Source organism: Chelon labrosus, assembly GCF_963514085.1.
Source record: "Chelon labrosus genome assembly, chromosome: 5".
Lineage (NCBI taxonomy): Eukaryota > Metazoa > Chordata > Actinopteri > Mugiliformes > Mugilidae > Chelon > Chelon labrosus.
The window spans coordinates 11,663,528-11,690,762 of NC_140341.1; the positions used below are offsets into that span (position 1 = coordinate 11,663,528).

Below are 27,235 nucleotides of genomic sequence, written 5' to 3' on the forward strand. Positions count from 1 at the left end.
GAATCCTAATCCGCGGTGTAGGCTCCGCCCCCTGTACTATTCCCGTCATTCTATTGGTTGTGGTCTTTTGTAACGCTTCGCGTTTTTAAATAGACTCGGAAAGCGGTGTGTGTACCAGACAAGTTTAGACCGTTAGACCGACTACTGACTAAAACCGGAAAAGACAATGGTCTGACTGCTGATAAAAGGTATTAATCGCTTGTTTTTTTGACTGTTAGTCTGTTTGTTTGTTTGTTTTGTGTATGTATATTGAAACGGTACATGCCAGTATGATACACTGATGTTTACGTTTTCTTCCGCCTTTAGAAACGAGTATAAATGGTATATATTTTGATGTTAATACTTCTGTACCCTTAGCATTTTGGAGTGCTGTTTTTAAATTCATTTAGTTTGACGTATCTATGGTTCAGATAACACATTATTATTTTTTATTTGACCAGCAAATGTGTTTTATGTGGACATCCGGTTTGTGGGAAAACATAATCATAACAGCCCTTCAAAGCTCCACGTGTGATTTTGTATTTATATACATTCCTGTTGTTAAGTTCTTCTTTCATATCGCAGCTAGCATCTACGTGGTGAGAAAGATCCGGGCTGCCCTTGCTGAAAGAGAGCAACAGGAAAAGCCCATCATCACACCATGTAGTGCTATTGGTAAGACAATGACCACAGATGATACCACAACGCCTACACGGGAAGCGAAAGTGTTAAAACCAGAAGTACAGGCTTGAGAAAATGTCACATAGGTATTACTGGTTAACTAAACTGCTCCCTTGATTGTTATTTGACATGTTAGTGACTTTAAAGTAATCATGATTTTATGACTTACCGTGCTTTGTAAGACCATTATGTCACAAAGCAGAGATTAGGGGTATTAGAAGTAAAGACAGAGTATCTGTTATGGAAGAGCATTGTACTGATGCACAGGTGTTTCTCTTTTCTATGTAGCTGGAAGGAGAGAGGATGCCCCAGTTGCCGCTCTGAGCCCGGGACCTGATGAAGGTGTCGGAGTAGCAGCAGGCGTGGGGACGTCCTCGGAGATGGCCGTGCAAAAATGTGGGTCCTCCTGACGAAAGGATTAGGCTGGAAATTGGGACTGTGGTCAACTCAGTGGCAAAATACAATTTGTTCTTTGAGCGTTTTTGCAGTTCAGGTCGATAATTTACTCTCAGGGATGATTTCATGGATGTGTATAACCATCTACATAAAACAAAAAAAAAAAGAATTTTGCCAAAAAAAGACAGTATTATGAAATACAGAGTACATTATTCGAATACTTTTCAATGCCCACGTTGTATCCAGTGACCAATGTCCAGCCCAGGATTACACATTAGGCCTTTTCACAGCCTACATTTTGGCTTTCCAAGACAGCAGACCATGCACTGGCACATGTTAAATGTGATGCAGGCATTTATGTTATTAATCTGGTTAGTCAAAATGTTCTCTGTGAAAAAGCCTAAATTTATGTACTGCAGCGTTTGAAGGCAAACTCACCAACCTCTCTCCAGGGGCTGAGTGGGCCTGATGTTTCTGCAGTTACATCAACATTTGTTTTTTTTTAAATTACTCTTTGATAATAATGCGCTTGCAATATATATATATATATCATATATACACGGTTATTAGGTAGGTGTTATGAACAAAAAGGAACTCTTGTATTTTTGAGGCGGTTTTCCATCTAATATACCTTTCAGGAAAAGCACAGGTGTATTTAACAGTATTAATGGTGGCTCTATTCCATTTAAGTGCCTCAGTGAACCATGCCAACAAGGAAGCACGTACAGCAGCAAGGAACACCTAAATAGAATGCACAGCTCATTAATGTTTGTTATTAATTACACCCGTGATTTTCCTTGCTTTAATGCTGCAAAACTGTCTGCTGTAAGCACGAATAATATCATAATATAATAAGAACATTGTAAGAAACTGAACATGCTTTAAATCTGCCATGAATGTTACAACTATGTTGTTCCTGGTTTTGCTACAGCTCTAACTTGAAAAATGACTGACATCCAGCATGTACTGCTAATAAAACATATATCCTAATAAACTCGTGGCATTTTGTCTGCTTTATTCTCTTGCCCTAACTAAGTCTGCAAGACCATACTCATGTTGCAAGACTATAGCAATGCTGCAAACTATATGGTAGTTAGCATGTTGTCAAGTTAATACGCTCTGTTTAGTTTGACATGTTTGCATGCTTACACTCAGGGGCGTAGCACCAAATTCTGGGCCCTGTACACTCTTAATGTCTGTGGGCCCCTAACCATGCCAGTGCACAAAGCACGCCAGCAAAAAAAAAAAAAAAAATGGGGGCATTTATTTATAAATATAAAAGGCGTAAGTATGGTTTTAAAATCAGGTCAGATTATATTTATGACTGGTTCTTTCATTCAACACCTCAACTGATGCATTTGGCCTACTTGTGCTCAAACATCTATAAACATCAGGCTACATCTGGTTTGTGTACTAACGTTTTGATCCATGACACATTTTGATTTAAAAACATTTATTGTTGAACAGGAGCCAACAGCTGTACACAGAGAATCAAATCAAATAAACTATCTCATTTTTCAGTGAAATTGTTCTTCAGCTTCCAGAAAAAGAAATAAAGCCTCGCTAAAGCCTTACACGAGATGTAAGGATGTAATTTACATCCCAATAAATGCCCATTGACTCCGGACTACGACAGCGTTAACGTTAATTGGATGCAGTTACACAAGTAACTCGGTTCACCTTTTGGACAGAAAGCAGTTAACAGTTGCTTCCCCTCATTCCACCTTATTTCTTTTTCTTTCCGCTCTTTCTTTTTCTGGTACCCCGATCTGTGTTTTTTGGGCGGCATGTTTTTGGGCCGCCCATGTTTACACTTGATATTTATTATCACTGAGTACCAAGCGTGGCTGAATTAAGTTATCCAAGTAAGTTGGCCCAGGAGGATGTTAGCTGTTAAACCCTGCACAACACATACGGTGAAAGCTTAATTTTGTGCACAGACTGCAAATGGAGTGATACTGTGCTTATTAAGTTTTATGTTTATGCATAATGGCAACACAATACAAATTACATAAAGAGCATTGTCTGTGATTGCTAAGGGGCCCAGTTCATACTTAAACAAGTGACCAAAGGGCAACTATGTGGCTTAGTTGTCTTGGAGTCTGAGACCACCCAAGCCTTAATCAAAGCATAATAGACTTATTCAGTCCATAATCTAACACATTTACTGGTAAAATATGATAAGATCAGTGCAAATTCTATGACAGGATTGGATTGGTGAGGTTGGTTTTTATAAACATTTTAACAGCAATCAGGTAGTTTAGCGAGCAGACTTCCTCTAAATGAAGGATAAATGCTTTTTGCTTAACTGAAGCAGCCTTATCAGAGTATAATCTTAGTCAATTGGACCATTACTGTCAACATAGTCAGCCAAATAAACAACCGCATTTATTGAGTTATTGCTTGTGTGGTTAATTTCGTGATATGCCAGGTAAGAGTGTGTCATATCTCATGACTAATTGCCTTATCTCATTTTAACAAGGCAAGGTCTAGTGTTTCATTAAAAAAAGAGAAGGTAAATCACTCAGAAAACCAATAAGTCCTAAAAGAAAAAGGGAATTATGTTTTTAAATGCCATGTGCTTAAAATCAAATAGATCTTGAAATTCTATCATTTATTTATGACTCAGCTGCTGTATTTCCAAATGCTGTAAGCCTATCAATGATTGCTTTTGTTGATTTTGTAAATCCCTTTTAATTAAAAAAAAATGTACTGATGTAATAATTGATTTGTAAAACACTTTTCATTAAAATATCTAATAATGATTTACTTTTTAAATCATTTATTTATAGATTAATTAAACTGTAAACAACTGTATACTGTCTGTGATGTCTCCATATCATGAATTTGGTGCGACAAACTACTCGCGGGAACAAATTGTAAACAAATGTTCTGTTGTTCTTTTTTTTTTTTTACAGGAAAAGGCCATCATCACACCATGTCGTGCTATTGGAAAGACAATGACCACAGATGATGCCACAACGCCTACACGGGAAACAAAAGTGTTAAAACCAGAAGTTCAGGCTTGAGAAAATGTCACATAGGTGTTACTGGTTAACTAAACTGCTCCCTTGACAATTTTAATGACTTTAAAGTAATCATGATTTTATGACATCAACTGTTTACCGTGCATTGTAAGACCATTATAGATAGATAGATAGATAGATAGATAGATAGATAGATAGATAGACAACTTTATTGATCCCTTTGGGAGGTTCCCGCAGGGAAATTGACATCTCCATCGCATACAGCACTGTCAGACATACATGTACACGAATTATAAACCCAAATACCAAACACCCAGAAAAGAATAATAATAATAATAAATATCGTGACTGTACTGTACATGGTTGTTGCATAAATAGAAAAATACCAGATGCATATTGTTATTGCACTTTACTATTGCACTCATGTTGTTGCAGGTTAGTTAAAAATGTCACAAAGCACGTCCATTAGAGTAGGGGTATTAGAAGTAAAGACGGAGTATCTGTTATGGAAGCACATTGTACTGATGCACAGGTGTTTCTCTTTTCTATGTAGCTGGAAGGAGAGAAGATGCCCCAGTTGCCGCTCTGAGCCCGGGACCTGATGAAGGTGTCGCAGTAGCAGCAGGCGTGGGGACGTCCTCGGAGATGGCCGTGCAAAAATGTGGATCCTCCTGACGGAAGGATTAGGCTGGAAATTGGGACTGTGGTCAACTCAGTGGCAAAATACAATTTGTTCTTTGAACGTTTTTGCAGTTTTGCACGGTAAATCGTTCAGAAAATCAGATAAGTCCTTAAAGAAAGAGGGAATTATGTTTTTAAATGCCATTTGCTTAAGATCAAATAGATCTTGAAATTCTATAATTTATTTATGACTCAGCTGCTGTATTTCTATATGCTGTAAGCCTACTCAATGATTGCTTTTGTTGATTTTGTAAATCCCATTTAATTAAAAAAAAATGTACTGATGTAATAATTGATTGATTTGTAAAACATTCGAGCTCCCGTTCTCATTAAAATATCTAATAATCATTTGAAAATATATAATTATTAATAATTTATGTATAGATTAATTAAATTGTAAACAACTGTATACTGTCTATGATGTCTCCATAACATGAATTTGGCGCGACAAACTACTCGCGGGAACAAATTGTAAACAAATGTTCCGGGTTTATTTTTTTCTTCCTGGATGTACTTCCGGTTATCACCGGATGTTGCTAAAGAGGAACGTACCGACTGGTGCAAGCCTGGATCGGGCCCGAGAAGATGTTTGCAATCTGTGTTTGCAAGGTGCTTGGGGAGCCGTTCGTGGAAAAATAACTTTCTGCATTTTACCAAGACTGGCTTAAATTGTGTGTGCATCCCAACAGAGGGTGAGCGTTAGCTTTGCTTCATGTAGCTAGCATTGTGGACAAAGTATACCATTAGTATGGCTGTAACATGGCTAGCTCTGTCGGCTAGCGCTAGCTAATCAGAGTCCTCACTTTTTGTTGTGGTCAGGAAGAAAAATTCAACTAAAAAAATCAAACATGTGCCCACTGAGTGTGGTATGCATGATGATAACACGAATGTCTTGTTTTAAGTAAGTAGTGATTCTCTGTTCAACACAAACATCAGCTTCAGACAGTGACAGAGAACAAGGTGTTCAGTGTTGCTCGCTAAACTGGTGCAGTGTGTTAGGTTAGCAACAGACTTTTGTTATATTAACCCGAGAGACTTACCAGCTGTTAAATAAATATGCAGAGTCATTTCACCTGATCTGATTTCTAAATGCTGGCTTGTGCAAATATCTTTTAGTTATAACCATCAGCAACCAGCTTAGCTAAGCAGCACTTGGCTTTTAGTTTCCGTTTAGGCTGAAACTAAAACTGAGCTGTTTTTTTTTTTTTTTTTTTATTGTCGGTGCAAAGGTATTCATGAAGGAGTAGCGCTGCATGTCATTTTTTGTCATTATTGTTAACATTTTATTGGCTTTTGTTTGTGTCTTCCTATGATGCATTCAAGAGCCCCCAGTGTATGACTTGGCTAAAGTGTTAACCTGCCCTTATATATATGTTTCTTTCAGCGTTGTTTGCTGTGCCTTATGAAATGATGGAGCAAAGAAGCGCCTTAACTATTCCATTTACTGTTGACAAGGATAAACAGGTATGTGTCATTTATGCTTTAGCAAATTGACAGTTTTCATGTCATAGATATTACCTTGTTCCATTCATCCCCATCCTGATGCAGTGGTGATGCTTGCTTTGTAACTGCTGTCGTAAGAGGTTCAGATCATAAGCTGATCTGTAAACTGGGATTGTTAAACGTCTGCGCTCTGGCTTGCTTTTGCACTCACTGCATTCCTAAATTATTACGATCGGTACGCACGTTTCTTTGCTGCAAGGGTGAGCCACTTGTCTGCATTTGGGCTTCTTGTCTGCAATCAGTGCTTATGAGCTGTTACAAGGGCTGTTATTTCAGGAGTGAGAAAATGTCAGAATACAGGAATAACAGGAGATGTTGCCTTGTCTTAAAATGGCATGCATTCTCTTACCAACCAAATTCAGAGCCACAAATTACATTTACCATCACGCAGAGAGGCTACAAATCCACTGAGGATCTGAAACGAGGCCCCAGAAAATTGACTTTAATAAATTAACCATTCTTCCAAATAGTCGCCCATTCATTGTCTGTTGATTGACTCGTCAATCAGCTTTAACTACTGCGAATTAGAAATGATTAAAACGTATGAATGCTATTTTAATACCAGTCGGGCTAACAGCTGCAGTCAGATGCTTTGTAAAAATGAATTACAAATCAGAAGCTTTGCATTTTTGCACCTGCTGCACTTCATAAACTTTTGGTTGTTATCACGCAAACATGGTAACTAATCACCCCATTAGATGGAAAATCCATTCAGAATCCCCATCACGTGTCTGTCATCAGAGACTGGAAAGTTGGAGAGACAGGTACGTCAATTTGGCTGCATCTCTGACTGACCTCATAGACAAATGTTACGTTGGTAATGTGGATCTTTCAGAGTTATTTTCAACACTAACACTGTTGTCTTCCCCGTTCAAAAAGGTTTCCTGGACTACGCTAACAGGTTGCAAGACCAAACTTCGTAATTCACAACATAAAAATGGATCCATGATGTCTGATCACAAACGTGCGGCTATGATCACATGGGACGTTGCCAAGTAAGCAACTGTCAGCAAGACAGTTTGGATTTTTTTCTGGGCCATTGATTATAAACATATACTTTATCTTGCTTCTGTATATCAGTTGTAGCTGATTAATAATATGATGTGATGTGCTTTATTAAGCCATCAGTTTTCACCTGTGTTAATGCAATTTCTTAAACTGCCACTAGATGGGGCACTCGAGGTATGCTCAGCCATAACTGAACACATAAGCCAGGAATATTGATTAGCAACAGGTCATGGGATAAATTCCCTCTAAATAATCCAGAGTATCACAAATACATTGAAATCGTCTATTAAGTAAAGTAATAAAATGGTACCCAATTTGTATTACATACTAAAATATGTTTACACCTCAACCATATTTCAGTCGGATTAGTGGTGAAACGTTGTCAAGAAAACTCAAAACAAATCTAGTTGACTTTGTTCTAGCTTTGATTTATAGATATACCGTGACCTGGATGACTGAGAGTTTTTAAAGACACAGTTTTTAAGCTGCAATTCCTGGATAACATTTTTATTGTGCAGCATTATTCCACACATGCCATCGTTATATTTAAAATCTTGAGTGTTTAATTAAACTTCAAAAGCGTCATCACTTTTTGTGCTTACACTGTTTGTGTCTGTATGTTTCTGATGCAGCAACTCCATGTGCAACTAAAACAGATTTTAGGTTTTAAATTACAAACATTGTGCAAGTATCAGTTACACAGAAACCTGTTTCCTTGTTAGTTGTGTGACTAATCATCCCTCTATAGTCTATAGAAACTGGTTCGGTTGTTAAGTCCTTATGGTCTTTTTAATATGAGACACCATGGCTTTTCAATTATACCATTGTTATCACACGACTATATGTCATGTTTGTGTGTCAGAGTTCATCATTCTCCCCATGATCGTCTCAGTCTGACCTTTTTAGAGGCATTCCACACAGCAAACACGGTTGCAGAAAGTTTTAAATTTCAATATTTTCCTGTATGACAATTTTGCGTAGTGCAAAGTAAAGGGGAACATCTAAACTCCGTGAGTCAAGTCCATGCTTATCATGACCACACATGTGGCTTATCTACAGCGGTCAACCCCTCCCTGTTGATCAGCTGGTATACATAAAGCCACACGTGCAGCGATGGATGAGCTTTAACTCAGAATACATTCATTGGTCGCAATGTCGCGGAGAGGACGCTGCTCAAGGAAGGTTGTGAATAAATATTCCTCGTCCCGTAGGAGGAAGCCCCTTCTGATCCTGACAGATGTCCTGAAGACCGATCTGGGCAAGGAGTATATAGAAAGGCTAAAAAATAGTCCTGCTGGGTGCAACAGAGAGCAGATGAGTCAGCGGAGGGAGAGTGGCCGGTGCAGAGAGGAACCTTTGACCTGCAAGGACACTCGGCCCAGTCCGAGGGAGACCAGGAGTAACAGCACCAAGAATGTAACGCCTAAAAGCAACCAGAAGACCACGTCCTCCTCATCACAAAGGTAGGAAAATGTTGTTAACGGAAGAATAAAAGGATCTCAGAAAAGATCGTTTCAACTCCCATATCCTTCCCTTGTTGACATGCAACCAGTTAGCTTAGCACAAAGACTGAAAGCAGATGTAAACCTCTTGAAGAAAACATGAAATCATTACCAACAACTTTGAAGCTTGTTTTGTAAATTTTACAAAATCTAAAAAAAAAAAAAAAAATAAAACAGTTTCTTCTTTATAATTTACAGTAATGTCCTGAGGAGCAGCAACTTCCTTGAGTCTTGTGATAAACATTAGGTTGCCAAGCAACCAGCAAAGACCTAAGGAAGTACCAAACAGTCAGACAGAAATAAGGGCAACTTGTTTACTCTAATGAAAGCTTTTCAGAGTGCACAATATTGAAGGACACCCTAATTTCACAGGGACCACTAAACGTTCTCCTGATTGATATGATATGTTTAATTACCTGGTGAAAACTCTTTTCTCCTTCAGTGATTAATCCAGAAACTCTGAATATGTAACGTTCTCTCCCGGCTGGACACGAAATTCCTGTTCTTAATTAATTAAAGTCTGTTCTTAAGCCAGACTCATGTCTCTGTCTGGGAAGTGCACCTTCTCATTAATGTAACTAGACAGTCATCTGGTCTCAAATGCATTTCCTCTTCCATGTCTGTCATCAGCCGGACGAGCACAGAAGGTTCTCCTTACTTCTACCTCCTCCACACGACATACTCAGATGTCTTCTCTGTTTTTTTTTTTTTGTTTTTTTTTTGTGTTGCAGTGATTTTATGAAAACTAGAACGGTTCTACATTTATTAACTTCAGTCAACATCGTTTGAAGCGCACAAAGAGAAGAACACAACACAGCCGACTAGCCTTCGGGCAGCGTGATTACAGAGCGATGCCAACACAGCGACGCACGTGCATCAGAGCTTACAATACCGAGGGCCACCCATGCAGGCCGAATAGATGCTTTGGAGAAGCATAAACCGAGCTGTAGTTTATGACACTTTTGCACGTTGCATTTTGCAACCGTGATTTGCTTTAAAACTTGTTGCTATTTTTATTCGGAAATGGAGAAATCTCGTTTGATCTGTCTCCTTGTTTGTTGCATGCGATGTTTCATAAGTGAGAAAGATTTGAACTCAAACAGGCAATAAAAATGCCAACATATGCAGACTGAGGGATTATTTATTTGGATATTTTCATCTTATTTGTTTTCAAATAGTTTAAAGACAAATTGCTTTTTAATGGAGTTTGGCTTTGCGAGCTTTTTTCCAGGGAAGAAGACGTTGTTTTTTTTGGAGTAGTACCTCACAGACTGAGACTCAACATCAAAATGTGGTTCGAGTTTAAATATTTTCTGTGTATGGTTTTGTTCAATTAATTTACATCACGTGGCTTTGCTAAAAAAAAAAAAAAAAAATGCAGCTTAATCTCAACCTACTGTTTTCTCTTTCATGTCTTCAGGTCAAGACTCAGGAGAAAACTGCACAATGCTGACGACGAAGAGGAGAAAGAAGACGGCAAAGACATCGAGGAGGTGGTAATAGGCAAGGACAACGGAGAAGACGACAAATTCGCTGAGGTTGTGGGTAAGTAAACGTGAAGAATGCGGATGAAGTTATTGATCTAATGCTGCTCCCCACCTCTCTCCTGCTCTGCTTTGTTGCTTTAACCTTGAATGAACCATTGATCTTTTTCCTCGGAAAGCAGCGCTCCTCCCATTTTCCCACTCTCCTTGCTGTTAGGTTTCTCCCAGATGTCTTTTAATGTCCAAGCACAGGAGCCACAATAGGATTCTGCTCATTAGTGTTATTTTGTGCTGACAATGGTGAAAACCAGCAAGTGGTGGGCTGAACTATTGCTCAACACAAGTGAACTTTGAACACGGAAGAGCTAAGCGTTCATTGAAAGCACAGCGTCATTACTATAGAAGACCCTTTTTAAATAGTCATTAGAAAGGCTTTCCCTGTCGGAGAGGTTTATAAAATCTTATTTGATGCATTTAAAAGTCGCTGCACGTTGCAGGAAATTCCCTGTGTAGGCTGCCAACGCTGTATGTGTGTAATTTGGCATCATGCGTTGATCAGTGTTTGTCTCCTTCATGCAGATTGTGGGTTGTCAGTGAGCTGGGAGCCCACTGAGGATACAGCAGACTGTGGTGAGTTCACGCCAACCAGCATCAGGGACAGGTGGTCGGAGCCAGAGAAAGACATACAGCACAGCTCGGTGAGGGATTTATTTTTATTTTTTTTTTAAAAACTATAAACGTTATCAAGATTAATAAACCTAACCTGAAGAAAGAATGGCAGAATGGCTTAAACAAAAGCCCCATTATGTAAACACGGCGGCAACTTTTCACGTCAGCTTTGTGTTGTTATTAGACTATTAGCCACTTTCCATAAAAGTCTGGATGTTTATCTTACTGGGTAACCACACCACTTTCAATTTATCATCTAGGAAAATGCAACTAGCAAATAATCCAGGTTTAAACATGGGCATTGAATGCTTTACTGTTATCAGGCTTTATAACAAAGGCAGCTAAATATTTCTTTGGAAGTCTGTAGAGGTAGGTGACGGCAATATTTATTAATTCTGACCAGCCTGTTTTCCATCCCATCTCCATTGTCAAATAAATGCAAACTAGGCAACTGTTATGCCCCGTCTAGGGGTGTCTAGGACACAACATGATTTAAGGCCCCCATCTTCCCCAAGTCCCAAGTAGCCACCAAAACACTACTGAATGCAATATAAAGGAAGAATTTATTTACAGAAAATAAAACTATTTAACAATGAGTGGATGGTATCTTCGGGGTGGACCACGGCCAAAATAACAAACAAAACAACCCTACTTAGAAATAAATCAGATGACATAACAAATACAAACAAAAGACAAAACACTTACCTCCCTACATAAATAAACAGGAGAAAATAAGGTAACAAAACTGGAAGTCCACCCCTACTACTCAAAGTAAACGAACAAACAAAACTCATGACCAACAAAGAAGCAAAAGCTGTGGCCGGTTGGAAGATCTGCTGCCGGCGCAGACCCGCCATCTTGGCCGCTTAAATACGAGGGAGCTCCGTGCTGCAGCCAATCAGGAGCCAGGACCGGGACCTTCTCACCAATCACCTCAGAGACATCGCACACACCTACTCGACGTAAAGGAAAGCAACAATTACGACAACAGGCGTAACACCCCCATACCCAAGAATTAAACATTCCCCTATAATGTTTAATTCCTAAGAGCTTTAGGAAACTCTAGACAGAGTATCAGCCATTATGTTTTCTGAGCCCTTTTTATGAACAATATGAGAATCCTGCAGAAGAAGAGACCAGTTCATAAGCTGCTGGTTGGAGTTGCGCATATGGGCAAGGAACACCAAGGGATTATGGTCAGTAAACACTTGAACAGGCGGTGAACTGGACCCAAGATAAACTTCAAAATACTGCAAAGCAAGCAGGAGGGCGAGAGCTTCCTTCTCTATGGTACTATAGTTAAGCTGGTGCTTACTAAACTTTTTAGAGAAATAACGGACAGGGTGGTCAATAGCCTGATCATCTTCCTGCAGGAGTATCGCACCTGCACCACACGCGCTAGGGCCTCGTGAAGCTGGGCGCAGCGAGGACAGGTGCGCAACACAGTAAGGCCTTGGCAGATTCAAAAGCAGCTGGGGACCAAACAAAACTTTTCAACGGGCTAACTAGACCAGCGAGAGGAGCTACCACATCTGAAAAGTTTCTACAAAAACCTCGATAATAACCACACATCCCCAGGAATCGGCGCAGCGCTTTCTTGGACTGTGGGACTGGAAAATCAATAATCGCCTGCACCTTTTCAGCTAACGGGCGCACCTGTCCCTGTCCTACCTGTTTACCTAAATAGGTTACAGTAGCCTTGCCAAATTCACATTTCGCAAGGTTGAGGGTGAGGGAGGCCTCGCGGAGACGGCTGAAAACGAGGGACAGTGTGCGGAGATGGTCAGACCAGGTGGAGGAGTAGACAACCACGTCATCTAAATAGGCTTCACCTCCTTTTCAACTCCTAATAAAACGCTATGTATGAGACCCTGAAACGTAGCGGGAGCGTTATGCAACCCGAATGGCATAGCGGTGTATTGGAGGAAAGTGTCGGGGGTGACAAAAGCAGATATTTCGGAGGCCCGTGGGGTTAAAGGAACTTGCCAGTAACCTTTTAACAAATCCAGCTTTGTCACAAATGTGGCGGAGCCTACTCGGTCAATGCAATCCTCCATCCTAGGAAGCGGATAAGAGTCGGGTTTGGTGACAGAGTTTACTTTTCGGTAATTGTTGCAAAAACGAGGAGTTTCGTCGGGTTTCGGGACCAAAACACAGGGAGAACTCCACGCACTCGTACTGGGAACAGCTAAACCATGTTCAACAAGATAATTCACTCCTCGTTGCATCAAGGCCTGTTAAGTGGGATTGACTCTATATGCATGCTGCTTAATGGGTTTGTGTCCCTCCACGTCAATGTCATGGCACAGGACAGAGGTTTGACGGGGATGATCAGAGAAAAGCAACAAGTTATCTCCAATAAAAGCAATAATATCTGCACGAGCCGAATCGGACAGATGAGCGAAAGAACCCTCCAAATCATTCAGTACCTCTGAGTTTTGCAAACGAGCGGCAGGCATCAAACCACTTTTCTCCGACAACCCGTCGTCAGAAAACTGGTACTGGAGAGGCGCAACACATATGGACATCACAGGCACCGGAGGCAGCGGGGGAAACACTCTCTCTGGAAAAGTAACGTTTTAGCATGTTAATGTGACAAACTCTGGACTTTCTCTTTCCATCGGGGGTTTGAACCACATAATCTGTGTCGCTAAGTTTTCTTTCCACCGTGTATGGACCGGAAAACTGGGACTGTAAACTGGATCCAGGTAGTGGAAGCAGCACCATGACTTTTTCACCTGGGTGAAATACACGGAGGACAGACTTCTTGTCATATCGACTCTTCGTTTTTGTTTGGCTTTGTGCCAAAAGACAGGCGTGGTGGAGACGCTCACGAAAGGTACTAACATAATCCAAAACATTATGCTCAATTTTGGGCGACTCTGACAGCCACATTTCTTTAAGAAGTCTAAGGGGACCACGCACTGTATGGCCGAAGACCAGATCACAGGGACTGAAGCCTAAAGATTCTTGAGGAGTTTCCCGCACAGCGAACAACAGAAGAGGGAGACCCTCATCCCACTCTTTGTTGGACCCGAGACAGAACTTTCGCAACATGGATTTAAGTGTTTGGTGGAACCTCTCAAGTGCGCCTTGGGACTCTGGATGGTAAGGGCTTGATTTCAGATGTTTAACTTTTAACTCCTTCATCACCTGTGCAAATACCTTAGACATGAAGTTTGTGCCCTGGTCAGTTTGAACAACTTTAGGCAGGCCAAAAGTTGAAAAGAACTTAAGAGCTTTCACAACAGGTTTTACTTAGATGGTGTGCAGTGGGATGGCCTCAGGATACCGCGTCGCAGGAAACACATTTGGCACACATAAGTCAGAAGAGACGGAGGAAGGGCAGCAGGCAGGCGCAGCAGAAACGGGATCCCCAACGACTTCGGGCAGAGGAAACCCCTTTCCTCCGGCCAAATCGTTACCTACAATGTTTGTACCTGTGAGATACAAATGGTTTGAAACGCTCGTCAATCTCTGCGTCTTCCTCCAGGTCAGGTACAGGCTCACTGTGTGTTACAGGCGGGGACGCGGTGTTAATAAAACCAACACCTGAGGGAGTTTTACCGGTCTTATATTGTCCCGTTTTCCAGAGGATCGGACAAGCGGCAATCAAATGGCCTGGCTCATGGCAATAAAAACACTCGCGGCTCCCACTCGCAGCTGGTAATGTGTTTTTACGCACAAGCTTTGGCGACCGCTTTCTGCGCTCAGGTATCCCATTTGACGCGCGCGGTGCCGGCATAGAAAACACGCTTTTATGCGTCAACATAAACTCGGCACCAACCAGCACGGCTGCCTCAGTTAACGAGGACACCTTCTGCTTATTTAAATATACCACGATCCTGTCCGGCAAACACTTCTTAAATTCTTCCAACAGAATGAGCTCTCTCATTTCAGCCACCGTTTTAACGTTACATGCTTGGCACCATTTATCGAATAACACACTCTTGTCGCTCGCAAATTCCACGTACGTCTGGTTGGCAGTTTTGTCACTATTTCAAAATTTTTGCCTATAATCTTCAGGGACAAGCTTGTAAGCCTGCAGCACAGTCCTTTTCAAAACATTATAATCTAAGCTGTCCTCAACAAACTGGCACAAACTTCTTGGGCCTTCCCCACAAGCTTACATTGCAACGAAAGTGACCAGAACTCCTTTGGCCACTTTAATGCAAACGCTGTTCGTTCAGAAGTGCTGAAATAGGAGTCCACCTCGGACTCACGAAATGGAGGGACTAGCGCAATGTGCTTACTAATGTCAAAAACCGGAGCAGAAACACTCTGGTTAAGAGAGACTACAGGAGACTACAGGTGCTGCTCTTTCCAGTTGGAGAGCCCGGACACGGAGATGCATCGCTTGCACTTCAAGTTGTTTATTTCTGTTCTTCATCTCCTTTATTTGAAGGGCTAAGCGAAGATCCTCTGTGGACACATTACCAGAAAGATCACAACTACACAGCAAATTCAGCATACCCAAATCAACACCATCAGAGTTGATCTCAACACTTTTAAAGTGTCTATATGAGTCCACACCACAGAGTGTTAATTTGACTCTTTCTGAAGTGTTGGTTTGTTAACGCTCCTAAAGTGTTATGATTGACTCTTCTTAGAGTTAAAATTTAACACTTCTCAACACTAAGCAGTGTTAGTTTCTCTCAACACTAGTATATAGTGTTGAGAGAAACTATCTCATAGTGTCAGTTGTTAACTACTACAGGTGTTTACTCCATATTTACAGCAGCAACTAAACTAATTCTACTCCCATATGTTTCCAGTGAATATACACCAATCAGGCATAACATTATGACGAGAAGTAAATAACATTGACCATCTTGTGACAATACAATGTTCTGCTGGGAAACGTTTGGACCTGGCATTCGTGTGAATGTTACTTAGACATGTACCACCCACCTAGACCAGACCAGACACCCCCACCCCATAGCAATGACACTCCTTGATGGCAGCAGCCATCCCCAGCAGGATGCACACGAACGGTTTAGGAACAACTAAAAAAAAACATGAAAACACACCTGTCCTCCAAATTCACTAGATCCCAAACTGATCAAGTATCTGTGGGATGATCCACAGAGGCCCCTCCCCTCAATCCATAGGACCCAAACGCCCCCACTAACAACATGCTGTTGCCAGACACCACAGGACACCCTTAGAAGGACCATGTCCATTCTCTGATGAGTCACAACTGTTTTGGAGGCACAAGGGAGACCTACACAATATTAGGAAGGTGGTCATAATGTTATGCCTGAGCGGTCCACAAGAAAAGCTTTTAATTTACATATTTAGAATCACTGACATTTCCCCACAGAGCCCTCTGCATGATTTTACTTTGGTGTCTGGTCACATTTCTCAGTACTTTTAAGTTTGCAGGGTCTGTCTGGAAAACAAATGTGTACCAACACTTCTAAAGCTCATGAGTTCAATTGCTATATAACATCTGGACGCACAAATCCCTCGCATTGCTAAGAGTCGTACACAGAGGAAGAGACTAGAGGATGTTAATTAAATGCAGTGTGTGTTTTTGTGATGATAGACGGAAGTCGGCGCAAGTGAGCAGGTACCAAGTTGAAGTAATCTCACATTTGTGTTGACAATGAGAATCTGATGACACAAGAACAAAGCTCCCCAAATGTTTACCACTAGGAAATTCGTTAACAACCACCAAAATCTCCATGCTGATAGCAGGCTTGGTGTCAGGTGAACACAAATGCAGCAACAGCGCCGTTGTTTTGATTTCACATAGACAGCAGTGACATCAAAAGAGTTTGCCGAATCCATAAACCGGCAATATATTAATGTTCTGCTTGTTTAACTTGGAAACATCTGGGGTGGGAAATATACAAGAAGCTTAATTTGGAAACTAGAGTCAGAAATAATGCGCTGTGTTTTGTTTAGCCTCAACAGAAGAGGAAAAAGAAGGATTCAGGGACCCACTGCAATGGAATGAGCACCCCAAAACGTCGCCGCGAGAGTGTTCTTCGCCTCACTGGGGAGGAGGGGAGAGATGCAGCGCCAGCCCCTACGCATATTTGCCCGGAGGAGAGTGTGGAAGATGAAGATTTGGAGAGCTTGGACCGCTGCATTGTTCAGTTCACAGTGGGAGAAGACGATGGGACGCATCCGATCCCTGTCGTCTGCCCCGGTTTGGCAACTGAAGACTTTATAAGCAGCCCGAGACAAAGCCTATCGTCCAATCATGACAACACAACTCAAACAGGCCCCTATGAAGCAAGTGAGTACCTGAACACAAGAGTCAGATTATCTTCTAAAGCTTCATTTTACTGCAGATTTTCTTGTGCAGATTAATGTCATTGTGTATGAGCTTTTTAATAGATTAAAAAATAAACACATGCGGCGATCAGCCATAACATTATGACCACTGAGAGGTGAAGTAAATAACATTGACCATCTTGTGACAGTACAATGTTCTGCTTGGAAACTTTTGGACCTGGCATTCATGTGGATGTTACTTAGACATGTTGCACCCACCTAGACCAGACCAGGCACCCCCACCCTATAGCAATGACACTCCTTGATGGCAGCAGACATCCCCAGCAGGATGCAGCCTGACACAGACACACACACAAAAATGCTTTAGGAACAACTAAAAAAACATGAAAAACAGCACAACCCAAACTGATAAAGTATCTGTGGGATGATCCACAAAGACACCTCCCCTCAACCCATAGGACCCAAAGGTCCCCACTAACAACATCCTGTTACCAGACACCACAGGACACCCTCAGAAGGCTCATGTCTATTCTCTGATGAGTCACAACTGTTTTGGAGGCACAAGGGAGACCTACACAATATTAGGAAGTGGTCATAATGTTATGCCAGATTGGTGTATAATCTATTAGTAAAATGTAATTTTTATTTTAGCATAAAAACATAAAGTGTTCTGGTTGTGCAGCTTGTGAGTCTGATTATCTGTTGTGTTTACTACTGTCCTCACTTTGCTTCAAAGCCATTTTGCCTAATGCTTGTGTTGCAGTCGTGCTGTCCAGCGACGACGAGGAGAGCGGTGACGTGTCTCAACGCAGCAGCCAAGCCATCCGTGCACTGGTCACCGTGGAAGACGCAGTAATTGAGGCACAGAAAGCTGTTGTCGAACACCAAGATCCTCCCCTCTTACAGGACATGCAGGTTAGTACCGTATTCATTCTGCTTCGAAACACATTTCATAAAGGGCCTCAACACGTCCCCATACAGGAATGTTACTCTTCCGTTTCCGTTTTATACACTGAAAACAGCGTCTAACATGTTGTTGAGTTAATGTCCAGATTAACAAAGGGTGTTTAGAGGCATCATGCAGGAACCTAAGGTTTTACTTCACTCCAGGGTTTCCTACTCACCACCTGCGAACTGGTCTTCATCTGTCTAACAGACACTTAGTCTTTTGTCTGAGGGAGTAGAGATGAGTCATGCACATGAAGGATTTTGGGACATAACCAGGCAGCAACCTCCAGGGATGAAAACTGAATCGAAAGTGCCAGGAACAGTTCCTCAAATGAGGCTGGTTCCAAAAGTGAGTCAGTCCCAGTAGACCTCCGTGTCCAACTTTACAGAAGAAACGAACATGTTTACAAGAGTTCATTTTTATATGACTCACTTTTAACTCAAGTTATATCGGGGCAAAAGTCATTCATAGTTGATGGTGCGGCTGCTTTGAGTGACAGGTAGGTGCACAGTTTGAAAGTTTTCTACTGATCATCAGTTCCACCCACGCTTCAACTCTTTAGCCATGAATCAAGACCCCCGCCTGAGGGTCGCTTCGCCATCTATCAGGAAGCCTCGGCCTCCCGCGGCTGGGGGCTTTTCGCAGGCGGCCTCGGAGGAGTCATGCGCACACATTGCAAGTCATGCAAGAAAATAAATAATGTCTATGAACAGGGGGCATAACTCGTGGGGGCTTTTGGATTAGTGTACATACACAGATGAGAGGGAAGCAACTCAAGAATTGCACATGCTGGCTTACACACAACAGTCTGAGTTAAGATTAATTTTATAGTGAGTTCAGCAGCAACCATGTTACCTGCATTTAATCAGAGTTGTTTACTATATGTTTGGCTCACAATTCTTTTTCTCACTGTAACAAGATTGAGTTGATTTACTTGTGCAGTACTTCCTGTCAGCCACTGCTTTTTATCACCACTAGATGGCGCCAAAGTGACTTTTTGTAATCCCTTACACAGTGACTGTAAAAACAAAAGTATAGTATTTAAAGTTAAATAAACATTACAAAAAGTTCTTATGCAGTGTTGGGTTATTGCATTGTTACTGTGTTTGGTTGTGTCTTCCTTTTTGTGCCAAAATGCAATAATTTTGCACCATTTTCCACAAACTCTGTGTGTATGTGTGTTGCAGATAGTACAGGTTGTTCTCGAAGAGGGTCCTGTTCCAAGGACACATTCTCCCGTGGACACCTATGTGGGGGTTGCCTTCTGCAGCCTGTACTATGGGGGTTATAAAGGCAAAGCACAAGGAAGAATCCTGGTAACCCTAATAGCATTTTGCATTTGCTATCCACGGCAGAATTTCAGTGAATAAAGCATGTTTGTTATCTCCCTTCACAGATAACAGAGAAAAATATCATCATCCCATTGAAAGGTAATGAAGGATACATTTATATATGTATACATTATTTATTGTCCACACTGCACTTAAGTATCTGGAATGTAATAGTTCTTGTTCAGCTTTTGTGATCACTGTGCTTGCAGTGACGTAAGGCCGTGCCGCGACCTTTGCTCTGGGTTATTCTAAACTTTGACACAAAAGGAACCCTTCTCATCCTGTTTTAGTTGGGCCGTCTGGACGCCGTGCTCTCCCAGCTTAGAGGTCTATTTCAGATAGCTAAGTGTGTTTGTGTCCTCGGATTAGGCCCACAAGACCCCCGTACACTTTCACCTTTGAGCCTATCAGTCGCTGCTTCAGGGAACTAACGTGGTTGTTCCACGAGGTTTGATCCCGGCTTTGTGTCTGCGGCAAATGTGTCTGTTTTAAAGAAGATGGGTTAAGGTCGGCTTTGTGAAACATTCTGGAAAACCATGCAGCACACATGTGTTTAGATGCATTTTATAAACAGCGAGTACGAGTTATTTTCCTTGACTGAAGACTGAATGACAGAATACCAGTTTACTTTTGCCTCAAATAATAATTTTTGTTAAAATATCAGTATGCAAAGCACTGTAAAGTTTACCTGAGTGAGTGTGCCTGTTATGCTGAAATCCATGCATCAATAAATTAGATTGTAAAACAATAAGCAATAAGGTTAGCTGGTGCAGAAGCAACAGTGAATCCTCACTTGTTTTTCTTTTAACTTTACTGGTAAAAACAAGAACATAACAGTGTCCATCATTTAATTCCATCACTGGAAGCTATTACTCTAATCTGACTTCCTCTTTTCCTCAGACACCAACGAGCAGTTGGAGGTGATCCTCAACTTTAAGCGAAAGGAGCTGAGGAGGTACAGTGTTTGGGAGCAGCACGAACTGGAGGCACGGGAGATTCGCTTTCAGGGCGAGGACGTGCCTTGTCCCGCTGCCGTGCTGCTGTTATGTGTGTCAGAAACTGCTGCAGCTGCTACACAGCGGGAACTCTCCACGCTGTGTGTCAAAGAAGATGGAGCCACAAACACTGGTGAGACCACTGGAAGAAATCACAAAACCGCAATCTAGTCTAAACAAACAGAAGGGCCCATTTTTAATGGATGCAGACTCTATTTCCTCTGAACTGCTGGCAGCGTTGTCAAGTTTATGAAATGGTTTTATATTGTTATGTGTTTTGTTTTAACAGGAAAAGCCAGCCCATTTATCCTGCTGACTCTGAGAGATCCCCTGGAAGGAATGGAGGGAGCTTTATTGCGCTCTTTCCTGGACCTTGACTGTCTCAGCAGTCTGGCACATGAACCAGCCTTTGTGACTGATGCCACAGACAGTGGTTTGGACCTCACGTCTCCTGTTTTGTCTCTGGACGTTAGCATAGAGTTGATTAAGAGAACTGGACTGGATGATCAGCTTCTCTCCACACTGGGCTTGCAGCGCGTCGACCCTGCGCTGAACATAGATGAGGAAAGCTCACATTCTGACAGGGACGTACCACCCACCCTGCCGGAGGATGATTCACACGAAGAACCCGTCCCAGAGCTGGAGAAAACGGCTGATCTCAAACCAAAGGAGGATCAGAAAGAAGAAGAGGTTGAACATCCCTCTGATGTAAGTTGTTCACAACTTGTACTCATGCAGAACAAATCAAGCGAGTTGAGGCCGGTTAAAGAGGGTGGTCTCGGTTCGCTTGCAAACTCTCCCTGGTGTGATTTGTTGGCAGCGACACTGAACACAAATGTGATTTTCTGGATATAAACAACATCGAAGGTCTAGGTTACATCCAGAAAACGAGTACACAGAACACAGAGCAGCAATAAAGGACATTTTCCCTAAAATTATGAACAATCACAAAACTTTGCAAGCACGTAGGGTTGAAGACCTGTCCAAACTTTATTTCAGTTACTCTAAACATGAACACAAAAAGGTCAAATGTGACACTGAACAGAATAAGTTTGCTCTTTAGGTTTATTTTATGTCCCCTGCTAGGGGTCCAGACACACAAGCTGAGAACCACTTTGCTATAATGTCCATTTCTTCCCACAGAAAATAAAGGAAGCGAAAGGAGGAGAACCCACTCCTGTGTACACACTCTGCCATCGTAGAACCAAAGGATCCTACTCTGTGTCGATGTGTAAACCGAACTCCGACTGGGTTAAATTCAAACATCAGGGTCTGCCCCACAGGCGAGTAACCTCTCATTAGCATCTAGCTACCAAATTAATGGCTTTGCAGTCAGCTCTTAGGATATGATAGTTTTAAAGTTTGAGATTTGTCATAGTCTGTTTCAAGAACACTTGAATATGTTACTGTCTGGGTCTCACTGGGATCATTTTTTGTTGAAGGTAAGTGTAAAACTGAGTCGGCAGCACTGAATTTTATAATTACCTTAATGAAGTAGCTGTATTCTGTGTTTTGTAGGGTCAGAATCTGACCCTGAGCCTGCATACACCGATCAGCCACAACATTATGACACTCCTTGATCCCCAGCAGGATACATCCTGACACAGGCAAAGACACCGTTTTTGTGTGTATGCACAAGGTGTTGACCTGGCCTCCAAATTCCCTAGATCCCAAACTGATCAAGTATTTGTGGGATGATCCACAGAGGCCCCCTCCCCTCAACCCATAGGACCCAAAGGCCCTGATGCATAGTGTTTGGCACCACAGGACACCCTCAGAAGGCCCATGACCATTCTCTAATGAGTCACAACAGTTTTGGAGGCACAAGGGAGACATACACAATATTAGGAAGGTGGTCATAATGTTATGCCTGGTCTGTGTATAATCTATTAGTAAGATTTTCTCAGGATAAACACATAAAACCCACTGTTAAAAGATATATCTGTTATTGGCTTTCAAGTCAGACTTTTAGTTGTGTCACGTGTTTAGGGTAACAAATATGGCTGCTACAAGTTGGTGTTGTTTTATAAACAGCTGTGTGATTCGGCAGGTTGCCGTCACATAAATATGTATATATGTAAATATATTTGCTTGTTCCTTATAAACTTATTAACATCTTTAAGTTTTTGTCATGTTTGTCTTGTGTCACCAACAGTTTTTGGAGGCACAAGGGAGACCTACACAATATTAGGAAGGTGGTCATAATGTTATGCCTGATCGGTGTATATACAGCTGCAAATAATGAGATTGAAATTTAAGTTTCTCTTGATGCAGGCTAATGCCTCAGCTTTATTACTGCTGGTATGCTCTATCATCTACTGTCGACTCTTCTTAGGTTGATCCAGTTTCCTCCTCCTCCTCTGAAAGGTGGAATCACTGTTACAATGGAGGACCTGCAGTGCCTTGACAGTGGGCAGTACCTCAATGATGTTATCATAGATTTTTACCTCAAGTACGTTAACACATTTATTTATTTATTTTTTAAACAAAAGGCGTCAAATTGGCTCATCTTACTTGGGAGTTGTTGTTTTATTTATTTTTTTTGGAGAGGAGAAACAGCTTTGAATTGTGTTTTTGAACCAGATACCTCCTCCAGAAAGCGTCTGCTTCTGTGGCCGAGCGTTCGCACATCTTCAGCAGCTTCTTCTACAAGCAGCTGACACGAAGGGACAATGCCAGTGAAGGTGGCAGCAGTGACTCGTAAGTAGCACAGAGTTTTGATAGAAGCTAAACCGCCGCTGAGGCTGTTTAGCAGAACAAAGCATGTATATTTTAGTCGACACGGTTTACTTAGAGTTGCAGACCAGGTATCTCTTTCTGACACAGCTGTCAGAGGCAGAGGAGGCACCAACGTGTGAAGACCTGGACTCGGCATGTAGACATCTTCAAAAAAGACTTCCTGTTTGTGCCTGTCAATCAGGAGTAAGTTAAATTAAACATATGAATAGCTGTGTTGTTCAGAGTGTGTTAGGCAGGTCATTAAATGCATCACATTGCTCCTTTTCTCTGTTTAGAGCCCATTGGTATTTAGTTGTCATTTGCTTTCCTGGACTGTTTGAGCCCAAAATCGAAGGCTGGACGGGTCCAAGCTCGGGAAAGAGCAACGGTGGGACGTGCGAGTCACAAGGTCAAGATAAGGTCCAAGGATGCAAACGCTCAAATGATAGCACAGGAACACCGCCTATCACAAACCACAGAAACAGTGTAGACAAAGAGACAGGTATGTTAGAGTAAGTGACACATGCCTCCATTGTGACTCTCTTTAGCTTTACATTAAATTGTGATTGTGTTCTGCTTCATGTTTTAGAAAATACTAAAGAAGAATCCAACAAAGACCCTCCCCTTGGTCCAGTAGTAAGAAACAATTCAGTTTTATGCTCACTGGAAATAGTAACAATATTTATATATTTTATTTTTTTCCAATTTGCTCTAATTCTGTGTCCTTTTGTAGAACTGCACAGAGCTGACGTGTCAGAATAAGGCGGTTTGTAAAATGTGAGTTTCGCTTTTCTGCTGCCATAGTGGCTACTTGACATGTGCCCCCTTCAAGGCACCATGTTCATTGTTAATTTATTCCCATTTAAACTTGCATACAACTAAAAATGTGGACTGACACTCTAACCTACTCTAACTCTTTGCAGGCCGTGTATTCTTATCATGGATTCCCTCAAACTTTCCCTTCATGAGCGAGTCTTCAAACTCATACGGGAGTAAGTGTGGCACTTTGAATCAGTTTGCCTCCAGCTCTATGTGTGTGTTTATTTATTTATTTTTTTTAAATGACTCAAATGTGTCTTACAGCTACCTGCAGTCAGAATGGGAAGTCCGTCGTGGTTCATCTAGGGACTTTGGTCCAGATCAGATGAAAGGCTCATATTGCCGCGTCCCTCTTCAGGACAACAGCAGCGACTGCGGCCTCTACCTGCTACAATATGTAGAATGCTTTTTGAAGGTAAAGACTTATACTTGAATTGTTCTCACAAGCAAGGATCAAGAAATGCAATAGAGGGGTGAGTGAGGACAGAGGATGGATGTGAAGGTTGTCTTATCAGGCTCCTTTGCGTTGGTAGCCAGCTTTAAGTATGTGTGTTCAGACCTGACATCAACATGCGTCTCCAGATCTGATCTCAGTTTCGTGATCTGTGTGCAAATAAACCCCGACATCATCGAGGGTGCAGTAGAATATCACAACAGCTGATGTCTCTAATGGATCTGCTCCAGAACCGAGAACGGTGCTGTTTTATGTGTGCGTCACGACTTTGGCACACACGTTAAGTTATTAGTTACTGATAGCGGTTGTATGTTTGTTTTTTTCCCAAATTAATGAGGCAAAACTATGCTGATGCAGGAGCAGCCCTGTTGACTGTAGGCGGCCTCTAATGTGACTCAGGACACATTGCGTTCACACTACCAAAGGAATGTGGACACATGTGACCCAGACCATCTCCAAATGTGGTCAGAGATCAGTAAATACAATCTCAGTGTGTCCTCATGTGGGGGGTTCATCACAGGTAGTGACTGTCAAGCTGTGGACCCAAGATGGTCTCTGAAAAGAGGAGAAAGGGATTAGATAGAAGGATGAATAGATGAGAAGTAGGGAAAGGAAGGCAACTGGCCCTGCTCCCTGTCCTTACTTAATTTCATCCTATAGCATGTTCATAACGAATTGATTCTGTTTCTTCTCTCAGGATCCCGTGGTGCACTTTGACCTTCCTTTAAACCTACAACGATGGTTTCCACGTCAGCAGGTGCGGAGGAAACGAGACGAAATCAGAGATTTGATACTAAACCTCTACCGACACCAGAACCTGGACAATAAACATTCAAAGCAGCTCTGCAGCTGAGTGCACCCCAAACCCTGTAGCCATTATTAATCACTGCTCATACTGAGCGACAGACATTTCAGCGAGAAGTGAAAATATTTCCTTTGAAGTAGATTTTCATTTTATGCATTAACTTGAACACAACATGTGAACCTTTCACTATTTGTAGGTCCTGTGAGTGAACAAAGCCACTGGCTAATTTAAGACAAACTTAAAAGTGTACCTGGACTTGCAGACGTTTGTACACCACAAGACTTTTTACTGTTTGTTTTTATGCGGCTAGATATTTTATAAAGAGGAACATTTGTATTTAATTTTCTACGTAGAATCGAAGTCAAACCAAATATTGAGTTTACGCGTAACAGTTGTAGTTTGAAGAGCAACATGGGAAATGTTTAGTTGAATTTCTTTGCTTCACTGACATTTGTTATGTGTGACTAATAGCTCAGTTCTTTCAAAGTCATTCTCATTTTGCCTTTGTGTGCCTGAGTACACCTATACTCGATGAAATTCTGCATTCTGTTATAAAATGTCATCGGAGCCTCGGGACTGTGCGTCACTCACTCGTAGTCATCTCAGAGAGGAGGTGGCCGTTTGTCACCTCCTCCTCTTTGCCACAAATCTAAACTATTTATACCACCGTGTATCTGTGACTCTCTCTGTCTTTATTACAATCCACTATAGACGCAAAATAATACTGGGACGCTGCAGTGTTTGCTCACAAAAACAAATTTGGAGATCTTACTGACAGAGCTCACTGTATACTGTCACTTTGCGTAAAAAAATAACCCTCAATTAGTATTTGGAAATTTTCTTGACATTAGCTGACCCTTTAGAAGTTTGCGGCTGCTGTAATGTAAATTACGCTTCAGTATGTATCCATACATAGATGGATGTGTGTTGTGATAGTATGAAGAGCCTCATTTTAGTAACGCCTGTTTGGTTTTTTTTTTTGGTTTTTTTTACTTACATCGTGAGGAATCAATATGTTCAATATAAATACAGTTCTCAAAAAGTGTTGAGGTATGTTTTTACACACGTGGCAGATCTTCCCTACTGGTACCTTAGTCTCTGTAGGTTTTCCTCTTTTTTGTTCAGATGTTTATGTCTCTTGACACTTCCATGACGCCCTCAAAGTGACCATTTTTGTTTTAGACATTGTGCTGGATGAATGTACAGCAGCTGAACCCAAAATGCATTTGGTTTCAGTGGTGTAATAAAACTTGGTACAGCAAAAGTACATTTGTTATTCTGTTGTTGTTTTGTTTCCTGGTTTTCCATTTGAAGTGAGATGGTTGGTGTGAGTACATCCAGTATGGAAAGTATTGCAAGTGTTATCAGCTGGATAAATCTTGGTATGTAGCTCTGACTTCTGAACTTTTTTCCTTTCTGGTTTTCCATAACAGGATGAACACTGTATGGTGGTTTAAACAGACTGTGTTTTAACAGTCCTCCTATTACACAAAACCGTTTTCAGACAAATACTTTTGTCTGACAAATACTTTTGTCTGAAAATGGTTTTAAATTGCATTGCTTGCCTGTATAATCTGAGAGAGAGGGTTACATGGTAGGCTTAGGTGTATTTACCGTCTCAGTTAGCCAGATCCCCTCACACTCTGACCCAATAATCCGCCTTTCGTTGTATATAACAAGGTTGTTCTGCCATTTTGCCAACACTATATCTATGTTACCAAAAGTTTACTGGGTGCTAAACCCTCTCCACTTTCTGCACGCAGTATTGTTTATGCTGATGCTGAGTAGCGTCGGTGAGGGATGTACCTAAACTGTAAGTAAACTGCCAGAGTAAAGCCATGTAGGCCTATTTGGCTCCATGATTTCAGGTTACAGGATCAAACACTCAGCGAGTTAAACATAGACATTACTGTTGGGTTATTTGTCTAGATGCCTGTACCATGTAGAAGCTGTAAGAGAAATAAAATTCACACCCTCTTTCATGTAATTTATAATTATAAAGTCCTCTGACAGAGGACTTAAAATAAG

General features: G+C 41.5%; 1 protein-coding gene and 1 long non-coding RNA gene across 3 annotated transcripts; both read left to right on the top strand.

Moving 5' to 3' along the window:
- The first annotated feature begins 76 nt into the window (after positions 1-76).
- Positions 77-2,369, top strand: LOC311488806. Its single transcript, XR_014699089.1, has 3 exons — positions 77-188; positions 565-654; positions 949-2,369. It is a non-coding gene; the product is annotated as an uncharacterized lncRNA (long non-coding RNA).
- Positions 2,370-5,136: 2,767 nt separating this feature from the next.
- LOC311488374 (sentrin-specific protease 7) lies at positions 5,137-26,474 on the top strand. 2 transcript variants are annotated; one of them, XM_084545027.1, is made up of 23 exons: positions 5,137-5,416; positions 6,109-6,188; positions 6,926-6,991; positions 7,107-7,222; positions 8,447-8,698; positions 10,158-10,282; positions 10,801-10,919; positions 16,801-17,137; positions 17,900-18,051; positions 19,273-19,401; positions 19,482-19,515; positions 20,317-20,544; positions 20,701-21,119; positions 21,555-21,694; positions 22,747-22,863; positions 22,995-23,111; positions 23,238-23,333; positions 23,426-23,631; positions 23,719-23,765; positions 23,863-23,906; positions 24,053-24,121; positions 24,213-24,363; positions 25,100-26,474. In XM_084545027.1, exons 1-23 carry the CDS (start codon positions 5,233-5,235, stop codon positions 25,253-25,255), a joined length of 3,384 nt encoding a protein of 1,127 aa, XP_084401153.1. In that variant the 5' UTR covers positions 5,137-5,232; the 3' UTR covers positions 25,256-26,474. The 2 variants fall into 2 exon arrangements, with proteins under 2 accessions (XP_084401153.1, XP_084401154.1); XM_084545028.1 differs by lacking the exon at positions 6,926-6,991.
- Positions 26,475-27,235: the final 761 nt, after the last annotated feature.

Bases quoted from the DNA above. Each gene is read 5' to 3' on its own strand.
- LOC311488374 (XM_084545027.1), top strand. From the start codon at position 5,233: ATGTACTTCCGGTTATCACCGGATGTTGCTAAAGAGGAACGTACCGAC. The intron at 10,920-16,800 runs GTGAGGGATTTA...TGTTTTGTTTAG, and splicing joins AAGACATACAGCACAGCTCG to CCTCAACAGAAGAGGAAAAA. The intron at 23,334-23,425 runs GTAAGTTAAATT...TTCTCTGTTTAG, and splicing joins TTTGTGCCTGTCAATCAGGA to AGCCCATTGGTATTTAGTTG.